Source organism: Globicephala melas, chromosome 20 (assembly GCF_963455315.2).
Source record: "Globicephala melas chromosome 20, mGloMel1.2, whole genome shotgun sequence".
In the NCBI taxonomy this organism is placed as follows: Eukaryota; Metazoa; Chordata; class Mammalia; order Artiodactyla; family Delphinidae; genus Globicephala; species Globicephala melas.
This window is the reverse complement of record NC_083333.1, coordinates 43720256-43733218: the sequence shown is the minus strand read 5'-3', so window position 1 is coordinate 43733218 and position 12963 is coordinate 43720256. Positions and strand designations below refer to the sequence as shown.

General features: G+C 47.5%; 1 protein-coding gene across 1 annotated transcript in view; it reads left to right on the top strand.

The window, feature by feature from the left end:
- Nucleotides 1-12624: 12624 nt before the first annotated feature.
- SKAP1 (src kinase associated phosphoprotein 1) overlaps nt 12625-12963 on the top strand; it is a 276251-nt gene continuing 275912 nt past the window's right edge. The window contains exon 1 of the mRNA XM_030839839.2: nt 12625-12729. Within this exon, the coding sequence (XP_030695699.1) occupies nt 12681-12729 (49 nt within the window). The 5' untranslated portion in view covers nt 12625-12680. The remainder of the gene's footprint in view (nt 12730-12963) is intronic.

Below are 12963 nucleotides of genomic sequence, written 5' to 3'. Positions count from 1 at the left end.
AAGACTAAGGGGCTGCAAGATGAGAGGTGATGGTGGCTTGGAAGAGGAGAGAAGGCAGCAGGGCTGGAGAGAAGTGGAGAGTTTGAAAGATATTTAGCAGGTGGAATTGGCAGAGGGAGAAAGAGGAATGAATGACCCCCAGGTTTCTAGATTGGGCAATTGGATTATCCACAGTACCATTTACTGACCTGGGGAAGATGGGAGGTGAGGGAGAGTTGGCTAAGAAGGGGCCAGTGGTTATCTTTGTGAAATCTGGGTCCACCCTGAACATATCACAACCAAAAAATATAACACCTAGTAAAGCAGAGTCCCAGACAGGCTGGAACTAAGGCTCCAGTGAGTGAACAGAGTAAGGATCTAAACCCCTGTCTGACCACACCCCTGATTTTCAAGGGTCCAGAAGTCCTATAAGAGAGAATTTGAACATTTTCTATCGTGATTTAGTCATATTCAGGCAGCTCTGTAGGGAGCTGTGACGGATAGATTGCTTTACCTGTTCAACAACTCTACCCACCTTTAGAAACAGCGATCTGTGTTGTCTAGGAATTTCTTCTCCCTCATTTCCACTCATGTGGTTTCTGTAGGAAGTGCTATGTTCTTACATAACACTTCCCCCATGACCACAACTGACCTGGGTTGGGCCAATGAGAGCCGTTCTATGGCCTAAGAAACAATGGAATCTAGGGGCCCAAAGACAAGCTGCATTTAAGGCCTGACTTCCATGTTCAGTTATTCAAGGCTTCCTTGGAATCTTGGTGACAATTAATTTCTTTTTTTTTTTTTTTTGCCTAAGGCTGTTTGATTTGGGTTTCTGTCTCATCCAATCAATCATCCATGAGACTCTTAAAAGAAGGTTGTTGGAAAGAAAAGGAGACTGCTGAGAGGAAGAAAATCACAAAAGTAAGGATGGAGTCGGCAGATGGGCCACACTCAGTGAAAAACTTTGAGTGGAAGGCAGCATATGGTTATTCTTAAGCCCTCCTGACCCAGCCCTGGCAGGTACTGAAGTCTCTGTCAGGTGAAGGGTAAGCAAGGCCACACCTTATGGGCAGCACAGCAAAAGTAGGCACTTTTCAATAAAAGCCAAGGGACAAATAAGAACCAGTGGGCTGACAGAGGCAGAAGTGGTGCAAATCTGTGAAATAACCCTGGAAATATCAAAAAGACACAAGAGGGCTTCCCTGGTGGTGCAGTGGTTGAGAGTCCGCCTGCCGATGCAGGGGACACGGGTTCGTGCCCCAGTCCGGGAAGATCCCACATGCCGTGGAGCGGCTGGGCCCGTGAGCCATGGCCGCTGAGCCTGCGCGTCCGGAGCCTGTGCTCCACAACGGAAGGGGCCACAACAGTGAGAGGCCCGCGTACCGCAAAAAAAAAAAAAAAAAAAAAAAGACACAAGAAAGGAGGAAGACAGACTGAGATCATCACATCTGAGAGATGGGGGCTATGATCCAGTGGTCTTAGGGACAAATTGTTAAAGTGATCTCACCTGGTAGTACCTGGAAACCCACACTAAAACTTATTAGTACAAAGAGCAGCCACTGAGGAAGACCAGATCTGAGCCAGGAGTTTAGTAAAGTTGACCAAAGATGGAAGATTCCAGAGGTCAATGATCAAAGCTCCTAGGGAAAAAAATTCTGAGATAAGCATTGTTTGCCTTCAGATCCCTTTCGTTCTCCATCCTTCCTTGGTACCCAATCCCTCAAGTTGATTTTAATATTAATACTTAATTTTTAATATTCACCCAGGCCTGAATTCTCTTCTCTTGGGTAATGCTGAGCGTCCCAGATATTTCTTGCTTTCATGTCCTGTCAAAATTTACCTGCCTGTATCCTATATCAGCCCCTGAAGACAGCTGCTAATCTGATCAACTGATGTGTTCTAATGGGATAAGGAGTGAGAATGGAGCAGCATATTAGCCCTGCCAGGTAATTCATATCTTATTTTTTACGAATTCTTACTACCTGACACTGTTCCTGGAACACACCAGGTATTCAGTTCATGTCTGCTTAAATGAAAGAGATGGAGTATGCTTCTTTTCTGGAGGCAATCTCTTACTCAAAGTTAAGGCTCTCCCTCATGGTAAGAATTTCAAGTACTGTTAATAACTTATAAGGGAAAAGAGTCTGAAAAAGAAATCATGGAATTCTGGATGTTAGAGCTGAAAGGAACCTTATTTCCTCATGTACCGTTGAGGAAGTGGGTCCTTTAATAAAAAGAAAAGATAATCAAATTACCTGTCCTAGATGATTTAGTTACCAGAAGACATGATGCCAAACCAGATATTCTCTTGGAGTTCCTATAAACTCCATTATTCTTTGGCTTCATGATTCTGTTTTGGACACTAACCTATAAACTCTCTGAACAATCAGACTCATGCTCCTCTCAGTGGCCTGAGAGAAACAGTGTGGATTGGGTGGGGATAATTGTTTGGAAGCCCATGGTCCTGTCACTTAACTATTTTCTTATCTAGAATCTTCCCTCGTTTGGCATCAGCTAACACAGGAAGTGGTAATGCTATTATCTGTAGATTCAGCCAAATCACCATTTCCTGATTCCAATGTTCAACAACCACTTTTGAATCCTCCCCTCACTTCCTCTCTGCTTCAGTTTGAGGTTCAAAAGCCTCCAGGAAGCAAATTAGTACTCAGCTGAGCAGAATGGGGCCCTGACACCCTTGTGGTTCAGCTGTTCGTTAATTTGCTGTAACTCAGGTACATCCCTTCTCCAGTCTGGACCTCAGTTTTTCACTATAAGCTACAGGGTTTCTCAAGTCCCTTCTAGCTCTGAAATCTAAGATTCTTTGATGAGGTTCTGAAAGGAGAATTTTATGAACCAGCTCCTTTTGGAAAGAAAAATGTGTCATACAGCCCTATGAATCTCTTATTAGCCCAAAGCTTGTTTTGTTTCAGAGCACTATCCTGAAACCGTGAAAGAAATCAGAAAAGCAGGAAGACTGGCAGTGTCTGCCAGTGTCTCATATGATTTGGTAAATGGACTCAGAGGATGCCAGCGTCAAAGTGGTCAGAGCAGCTCTTTGCCAAGGCTGAGTGGTGGTCAAGGGAAGAGGCTGTGGGCTCCTCCTTTGATACTGCTACATTCCTCTCCAAGCCTCTGTTTTCCATCAGTTTAGCATGAACTGGTCTCCTACTCTGGGCCAGCTTGGAAGGAATTGTATCCTGGTTTTGTTTCCAAATCAGTATAGAGGTGAGGACGTCCTGTTGAGGCTCTCCAATGGTGATCATCACACTCTCTGTTTTTAACCATAGAATTAGGGTTAGAAGCCCTAGTAACTAGCACTGGTGAGATGGAAAACTCACTTCCTGGGGCAGGGTTCCACTGGGGATTGTAGAGTGAGAACTATTAAGCCTACCCTATTAAGCATAATTGGGTACCATCTTCTCCTGGGGACTCTGGAAGCCCTCAGCCTTCTCTTCCTCAGGCATTTTCTCCCGGGGGTAAGATGTTGAAAGTTGGAGGTTAAATGACTTGCCCAAAATCACACTGTTGGTGGCAGAGCAGAGATGAAAACCTCAGCCGATCTTCCAATTCCTTATTCTGGCTCTTATGGGACCATGCCACACCTGCTCCTTGTAAAAGGGACAGTCGCACCTCCTGAGGACACTGGGCAGGGATGCCAGGTATTGATGTGACTGCCGTTCCAGTCCCCAGTGACCTTTTACATCCTGAAGCCTGCTCAGACTGTGGAGGAAGCAGCTCTGGAGCAGTGGGGGTTGCCATATGCAGAGCTGCCCCGGTGAAGATAACAGGTTGTCTGTCATGTACAAAGCCTGTGTATGGCCCAGACCACAGAGCTTCCATCGGAGGAGAAATTAAACCTGTCTCACATACCAATCCCAGTGCTCTGATTACATTTACAGAGGTCATGGCCTGCATTCTGTCACCATGGAAACCTCTCATGCTGCCAGTGTTGTCTGTGTGTGTGGTTGATATTTAAAGGCAAAGTCACAGGCCCCATTGCCCAGCTATCAGATGCCAGGGGCAATCGCTCTCCTTCACCAGCCTGAGTCCTGGTGCTTCATCCAAGAGATAAGAGGAAGAGATGGGGAAAAGGGCCCACCTGTCTCCAACAGGCAGGCCTCCAGTAGAGCCAGGTTTGCAGGGAGGGGGCTCTGGGATGGCGCTGCTGGTATAGCAGTTGTGGGGGAACCAGAAAGCATCCCGACTTTGTCAGAATACAAGCATCTTCTCACAGGCACATGAGCCCACTGTTAAGCAGAGCCCTTCTTTCTCTAATAACTTCCAAGTCGTGAGCACATTTCAGAGCAGCCAGATGGAGCTGGGGAAGGCCCCTCTGCCTGAGTACCCTTGGTGGTTTCGATTTTGCACATCTGGTAGCTGTGTGAATTGTGCTGATAACAATACCATTTATGAAGGATCCCTGCTTCTTCCAAAGACCCCACAGCACTGTCCTGGAAAAAGCTACCAGGGGAGTGACTTATCAGGAGTCCCAGGTGTTGGAAGAGGTAAATAACACCTGATTCAACAGAGTAAGAAAAGAACACAAGTGCTGACTCGGCTTGTGACCATCAATTTTTTCTTTAGTCTCAAGACAATTATTTCCACACCATTGAATGGAGTGTAGATAACACCAGCACCTTAATAGGCTGGGAGCAGAGGCTGTTTAGAGGAGATTTTAAGCACCGTGAGCATAAAATGAACATGAATATTCTGCAATATGCATCTTACAACTTGTCATTAAGTGGATGGCCTCAGTGATGTGATGCAACAGGCTTTGATTGGAATATTGAGCTCTGAGAAAGGAAATTCTGCATCAATAGTCTCACGATGTGGAATATCACATATTACTCAGTAAGACATGTCATTGTATTGATAGTGCATATGCTAAAAAGTACAGCAGTGGATAATAACAGCTTGAGTCTCCACAAAGTAGTTTTCTTTAGGAATTTACAGCCACTCCCTGCAGCTTCTCAATGTCCTTGTGGGTGGAACATGGTATATCCTGAAATTACAACTAGGGAAATGGAGTGAATCTATTTGATTTAATTTCCTCTTTATTTTCTCTTACATTTTCTTTCTATTTCTCAATTTCTTTACTTTTTCATCCAGTTTCTCATTCACTTCCTTCGTTTCCATTTTTCTTGCTTGCTTGTTTTATCCCTAGTCCATCACCCCTCCCTGTCAAACACCCCCTCCTACCCTCCCCCGCTACACTGCTTTCTGTAGAGCTCAGCCCTGCTGGCAGCCCTACAGACTAAAGAGGCTACCGACTCCTGGGATATAATCTGCCTTCTGATTGGTTCTTTCTGGGGTCTGTATTTATAGTGGAAACTTGGTTTCTGCCACAGTGAGTGAAAAGAGGTGTTAATATCTCATGCCTTCCAGACGAAGGTTTTCCCCATGCGATTCAGAAGCACTGCAAGTTTTCTAGAATAGATAGCGCAGGGAGGAAACCTTTGGAGGTAGGCAGGGAGAATCTGCAGGCTGATTATCCCAATTCATTACAGCCCGGTGCTAAGGAAGCCAAGGCCACTCTTTCCATCTTTTTAAAGGCAAGTTTGCTTCATAAAGAGGAAAAGCTCTCATCCTTGGAGACCAATGACACACATATCTCAGCCAGTCACTCCTCAAATATATCTTTAGTGAGCAAGGAGGTTCAAATGAGAGATTATGGATGATTCAGTATCTATATAGGCATTAAGCACCTCCCAGGGCTGGCTGTTGTGGGGAATGAATGCAGAGATCATAATAATTGCTAACATAGGTGACTCATCTACCATTTGCAGGCAGTTATAAACACAATATAGATTAGCTCTTTGAATCCTCACAACCACCTTGAAAGTATTAATAGTGTTGCCATTTTACAGATAGGGAAATTGAGGTATGGAGAGGATAAGTAGCTTGACCAAGGTCATAGTAGGCAAGTGGCAGATTTGAGCAGAGAACTGCCTGACTTCAGGGCCACTATACTCTCTCACCTCTTTGGTGGGGTCAGGATTGTGCTTTGGGATGTGTATTCTGAATATGGATGAAGAGTGGCCTGTGATAATGGGGAGATTGGATGCTGAGGGTTGGATTAAAAGCCATTTCAGTATCGCATCTCGATAAAGATAATAAGAACCCAACCCAGAGTGGTGACACTCAGGATTCAAAGGAGGGATTCAGGGCTTCCCTGGTGGCGCAGTGGTTGAGAGTCCGCCTGCCGATGCAGGGGACACGGGTTCGTGCCCCGGTCTGAGAAGATCCCACATGCCGCGGAGCGGCTAGGCCCGTGAGCCATGGCCGCTGAGCCTGCGCGTCCCGTCCGTGCTCCGCAACGGGAGAGGCCACAGCAGTGAGAGGCCCACGTACCGTAACAAACAAACAAACAAACAAAAAACAAAGGAGGGATTCAAAGGACATTGTGGAGAGGTAAGATTGGCAGGGTTGGTGGATATTTGGAATGGGAATGAGGAAGGGTCCAAGATGAGTCCTACATTTTGAGTTTGGATTACTGGACAAGAGCAATTTCTTTATAACAGTTACAATTTGTTGAGCCTATACCATATATGCTTACAAATGCCATCTTACTTAAGCTTCATAATTACCCTGTAAGGTAGGAATTATGATATCCAATTTACAGATGAGGAAACTGAGGCTAGTAGAGCTCTTTCCAGAGGCTTAGAGCTGCCAGGTGGTTGAGCCAGCATTGGGACTCACATATTTTAGACTCATAAGCTCATGCCACTTTCACTGAACTTTGTTGCCATTACAAGGATTAAGGGGAGAGGAAATAATAAATTGGTGGAACTGTTCAGATATCCGGGTGGAAATGCACAACAAAGGTATAAATTAGAAGAGTCATCTGCATGAAGGGGAAATTTGTGGTGGTGGGAGAACGAAACCACTGGGGACTCAGAGAACAAAGAGAGAAAGGAGAGGAAGAGGAGAAAGGCAAGTGTGAAACTCTGGTGATTACCTGTGACTAGAAGGTGAAATGAAGAGAGCCAAAGAAGGAAGCAGAGAAATAATAGGAAAGATAGGAAGAGGACCGGATAGGGCAGTGCCAAGGAAGCTGGGTGCCCAAAGCAAGAGCAAGTGGCCGATGCCACCCAGTGCTGCAGAGAGAGGTTGGTAAAGACTAAGCAGAGGTGAGAAGGAAGGAGGGCATCGATGCCCTCAGGAGAGCCACTTCACGGTGCAAAGACAGGCAAAGGACATGAGATCTGATGGGGGAAAGGAAGGAGAAGAAAGGATGAGATTGGAGAAGGTAGCGGGGTTGAAGGAATGTTTTTGTTTGTTTTGTTTTGTTTTTAGGATAGAGGAGACCAAGGATGTTAGCAGACAGAGGGGAAGACTGAAGATGAAAAAGACAGTGAGATTGAAGATCTAAAAGGTGGTAGGAGATGGGGGGGGTGGATCATGAATTCTGTGAAAAGATAGGAGGAGGGACAATTCACTGAATTGAATTACTTTTCAATTCAAAGTAAAGTCTAAAAATCAGTGCAACAAGGACCGAGAGTGCTGTCTTGTATATGAAAGAGCATGGTTTACATTGGTAGAAAATGCTGCTAGAGAGGAAGTCCAAGGATGTTTAGGACATTTAGGACAAGGATGTTTAGGATTAGACATCTAGAAAGGGAAAAATCAAAATGGACACTGACACAATTCTGCAGGAAAGGAAAGAATGTATTTCGGGGACCTAAAGGTAATTACACACAGGATGTCCACTAGGGGAAGGGTATTTTCACCCACTTTCTTGCATTGAAATAATCAGCCATTGCTGGTGTTTTTTCTGACTCCAGGCAGTGTTTCTGTTGGTATTTGTAAATATTGGTGAGTCTGGCCAGATTACATCAGTTCCTCTTAGTGTGCATATTCCTCCAAGCATGTGTGCACCTGTGCGGTGCAGACCAGAGCTTTCTATCAGATTCTAAATAATTGCCTCTTCTCTCACCTTGAATCCCCCTGCCCCAACCCTGAATTCTAACACCTGTAGTAAAGTGAGGGAGAAGAAAGGGAAGAAATAAAGGAAGGGGCTTACGAGCTTAAACTTTTGCCTTTTGAAATAATAAATGAAAGGAAATCAAAGAAAGCCAGTTCTGCCTTTGTAAGGTTGCTTCTCTTCTATTATTTACTTTTAATCTCCCTAATCACCCCTAAAAGAAAGGGTTACTCCTTCCATAGTTTTCCAAATTTATCATGTCTGCAAATACCTAGCCTATAAAATTAGCCTTGACCCCACCTGCCTCTCATGCAGATTAACCCCACAGACTGCCTGCATGTCTCACTCAGAGAGTGCACAGCCTCATCTGGCTGCAGCTGACACTTTCCGCATGCCCCGCACCACCACCCCCCCACACACACTTCAGACTCCCAAGAGAACCAATCAAAGACAGAGAATGTCAGAGTCATCAACCTCGTTGGTCTTTAGGGCCTCTGTTCGACTCAGCAGTGCCCCTGGGGGATGTCTAATGCGGTCTAAGGGATAGGCAAAGAAGATACAAAAAAATAAGTGGGAAATATTAGGGAAAAATAATAAGGGGAGTGATAGAAATATGAGATAAAGAACAAAGAAAGAAATGTTACTATTTAGATGGAGGGAGACCAACTCTGATTGTTTCACAGAGCTGCTTAGCGATCCCTGGGCTGTAATTATCCATCTCAGATGTTCAGTTCTATAAGAGCTTTGGACCAGCACTAGAGAACCAGGATTCTAATGCCAGCACAGCCCCTGCTGAGGTGGGTGGCCCTGTGCAGAGCACTAGGTCAGTTCCTTATCTTAAATTTGAATCACCTTGAAGACTCTTGAGTTTTAATAGTCCCTCATTCTATTCTGAGTCTGTGCCTCACTGAGAACCTGCTTTGGGAATGTTCCCTGATATGATACGAGAACCTGGAAGTGTGAGCTGGAAGGGGAGGCCATCGAAGTGCATTTGTGTGAGTGTGTGTATAATAAGACCCACCTAAATGGAAAGATTCGCTAATTAGTAAAAGCAAGGCTTCTGGCAAGCTGTGGAAACCCTGCATCTTAAGGCCGCTGAGCGATGTGCCCAAGCGAGCATCTTGTGTCCAGCTCCTCTGCCTCAAGGGTGCAATAAGGCTTGGTTTCCGGGGTCTGACCAAGCATGCAGCGAGCCTGGTTCTTGGCACAGGCTGGATGCGTCATCTCTCCTTCCACAGTCCTTAATGAAGTGTGCAGCTCTTGTCCCCATTAGGCCCCAGCATCGTCAATAAAAGAGTCAATAAGCCCAGTTGATGGGGTTGGGACCCAGGGGCTGAGATGCAGCGGCCGCACATCCACAGGGCAGACGTCAGCTCCACTGTGTGTCGTGACCCAGCATCCAGGGATCAATAACCAGCTCAGAATAAAGCCCAAGAGCTGCCCTCTGCAGTCTCCTCTCCAGGCCCATTTCACCTAGGGCGGAGCAGTGCCAGCTAGCTCCTGCTTTGCTTGCAGTTGTTCCTACCCATGCCATTCTGGGTGCCAGATGCTTTTGAGCCCTCTGGACACCCCATGGATGCATATTCAGTGAGCGCCCACCTGGCATGAGAACATGTAGACGGCATCTCCAAGCAGCCCAGAGGCTGGCATGGGCCCTGTTTTCTCTGTCTTCTGTCTCCTGACAGTGTGTGAGGGGCCCCTGTGGACCAGGCGGTATCCTCTCTGCATATCGTGCTGTGGACTCCATTCCTGGCTGCTCTGCATCTCTTTAGATACCTTTATCTTATCTAATTACAAGGAATTTCAGATTAATTTCATGGCCTCTGCTCCAAAGGACCTCTTATCTGTGAGGACCTTGTATTTTAACCTTGTCATTCTTTTGTTGTTTGCCTTTAAAGGGGAGACAGCTAAGCAGGGGATGCTAGGATCTTGCTGGAATTGGGGCTGGGGGGAGGGGAAAAAGAGGGAGGCAGACCGACCTGGGACTTGTGTATTCTGCTCCATCCCCCTGCCTGCGTGTGGAGACAGCTGGCTGCTTACTCCCATGACAGCCACATGGTACCCAGCCACACAGAACAGGACCCGGGCAGGGACTCGTCTGCTGCCAACCTCTCCAGATCCCTTTGATATTTCTGACAGAGCAGTAAAAGACTCTTGACTATCATGTTTTGCCTTGCCTCTCTCTACCTCCTCCAAGACTCCTCAGTGTGGTTTCCATGGCTACCCCCAATCAGATTTGGCTTCCTGCAAAATTGGATTTCAAAGAAGGACAAGGCTTCAGAGGAATTTGTCCATTTAACAGAATGTCATTAGGAGTAAGGCTGACTGCTGAACCAGGGTCCTTAGATGATTAAGGAGGGGCTGCGCTCATGTGTGGAGGCAGGTTTCTGTCTGCAAGAGGAAACTTGATGCAACATGACAATGGCATATTGGAATCTGCCAGTCACTGAACTCTACCCAGCTCTGCACCTCCCTCCACCCTATCCCTCTAAAATCCACAGTGGATGTAGAATAGCTTTGCCTTGAGTTTCTGCTGCTTCCCTTGGTATAAGTAAGCTATGACAGGCAGTGAGGCCTGATAGGACATGCAATTACCAGGGTTTATTGCTTTTTATCAAACAACCCTTTAACTTGTAGCCTAGATCAGCCTTTGACAAATATCCTTAAAGAAGAGGGGGAGGTTGTCAAATTTCCTTCCACTGCTGAGAGGAAAGCAAGGCAAAGTGCTGGGGTTACGTATAGGAGGGACCGTGTTTCCCTCGTTGTTTTTTAGAACGGTTTTAGATTTAAGAAAAATTGCAACGGTAGTACAGAGAGTTCCCATATAGTCTCCCTTGCCTTTTAACACATGTCAAAAGTACTCAAAAATGATTCCAGAGCAGCTACAATTTTGTAGAAGGAGCACTGAGTGTGGTAAAAATAAAAATGCCCCAGCAGGGAACTGGTATTGCTCTGGAGCCTAGAAGAGGCAGCCTGCCCACTGTTAACTTTCCCAGGGCAAGAAGCCCTTGCAACAGGAGCCAGATTCCCTGAGATTCTTGCCAGCCCCTGTCCCCCACATTTCTACCTCAATCTACTGCAACTTGTGGTTGCATCATGTAACCCTGAAACCAAGGCACCATTCCTCTTCAGACGGCAGGACTCAGATGTATAAATGGCTCAAAGTCGCTGGACCACTTAAAGGATCAAGCCCCCAACCCTGAAACGTATCTCTGGAGGGAAACTATGCCAGGAGTCAGGCACTGCTACCAGGAGCCCTTCTGGAGAGTTTCTCCTTGCTGCTCCCATCCCCATATCCACGGTTCTGTCATTATTTCCCCTGTTGCTGCTGTAAAAACCACTTGACCCGTCTTCTCCATTTTCTTTCTCTTACCACTCCCAATGCTTCCCACATATTCTGTAGGTAGAATCTGAGAAGAGAAACTCCATTTTTCACAAAGAGGAAATTGGTAGAGGTGAAGTGAGATATGTATAAGATCACATACTATTCAGGGGCTCAGGTTAGCTCACTCCTCAGCTCAAAATTTGTCGACGCCTCCCCAATGTCCACTCAATTGAGTTCAGAATCCTCACTCTGACTTTCAAGTCCCTTTACGATAGAACCTCAATTTTTCTAGACAACTATAATTTCCCTACACCATCCAGTAAAAGAGGGTCATTAGCTCTTCCTCAAGCAGGAGAAGGCTTTTCCATCTTTGTTTACTCTGGTCCTTCCACCTGGAAAGCCCTCCTGCCCCTTCAGAGTCTGATGTGTTCAGAGTCGTCGCAAATGCCACACACACCACTAAATACACATACACTGGCACTTCCCTCCTTTTCTTATATCCATCTCCCTCCTTTTAGCGGCACTTTATACTTTTTTCATGGTACTTGGCCTATTGTCCTTAATAAAAAACACTCTTTAAGATAATTGTAGATTCACGGAAGTTATGATAAATAATACAGAGCTATCCTCTTTACCCAGGTAACATCGTGCAATATCACAGGACCGTATCACAGCCAGGACATTGACACCCAACACCTCCTACTTTGAATGAGAGGGAAGCACACTTCTGTGATCTTGTCCTTCACTTTCCTCCCTTTGTCAGCTCTTAGAGGGAAAGGGCTGGGTCCCCCTCTCCCTCAGCTTTCTCCCTGGGTTACCTTCTTTTCCTTGCATCCTTTCAGACTTAGGGAGGAAGGGACACTTTGGCTCCCTGTGTCCATTGCAGCCGGACTGCTCTGATTCTCCCCAAAGTTGGTGGCTTGAGATTATTTATCGGGACTTACGGTCATTCCCTTGAAACGTCCTGGGTTGCCTGACAAGAGGTTCTGCCCTGGTTTTCTGGGCGTGGACGAGCTAACTGGGTTGGAAAGGACTGTGGTCCGACTTGGCGGGGACTGACCCCGTCCTCGGATTCTGCCTCCTCGAGCCTCATTTCGGCGCCACGATGGCTTTTCAACCTGCCCCCGAGGCCCGCTGTCCGGGACTTAGGATGGGGAGCCTCCCGGGGACGGGGTGCCTGGGGGTGGCGTCGCGTCTTTGTTTTAACCGGGGGCTGGGGGGGTGCGCGGGCGGTCGCCTCCTCCCTCGTGCACCGCCGTGAGGGCCGCGGGCCCGGCGCACAGGTGTCGCCGCCGCCCCGGCGTCCCGCCCGCGGCGCGCCGCTTCCTGAACGCGCCCCGCCCTGCGGCTCAGCCCCGCGGCGCCGGCGACAGAGGGCCAGGTGCCGCTGCTGCCCGTCCGCCCGCCCGGCCCTGTCCCGCCGCCCGCCGCCCGCCACCCGCCACCCGCCACATGCAGGCCGCCGCCGCCCTCCCGGAGGAGATCCTTTGGCTCCTGGAAGGTAACGCCCCGCCGGGAGTCTCACGTGCCGAGCCCGGCAGCAGCCGAGACGACAGCGGCTCCCAAGGCCGGCCTTCCCCTTCAGCTCCCTCACCCACCGCCTTCTTGAACCTCGAGGCTGCCGGAGTCCTGACTCTGCAGAGCCAGCTGTTCATCCCCCGCTCAGGGTCCCTTTCACTCGCCTCAGTAACACATTTTCTTTTCCCTCAAGGCGTCTCCACCTCCCACTTAGCCT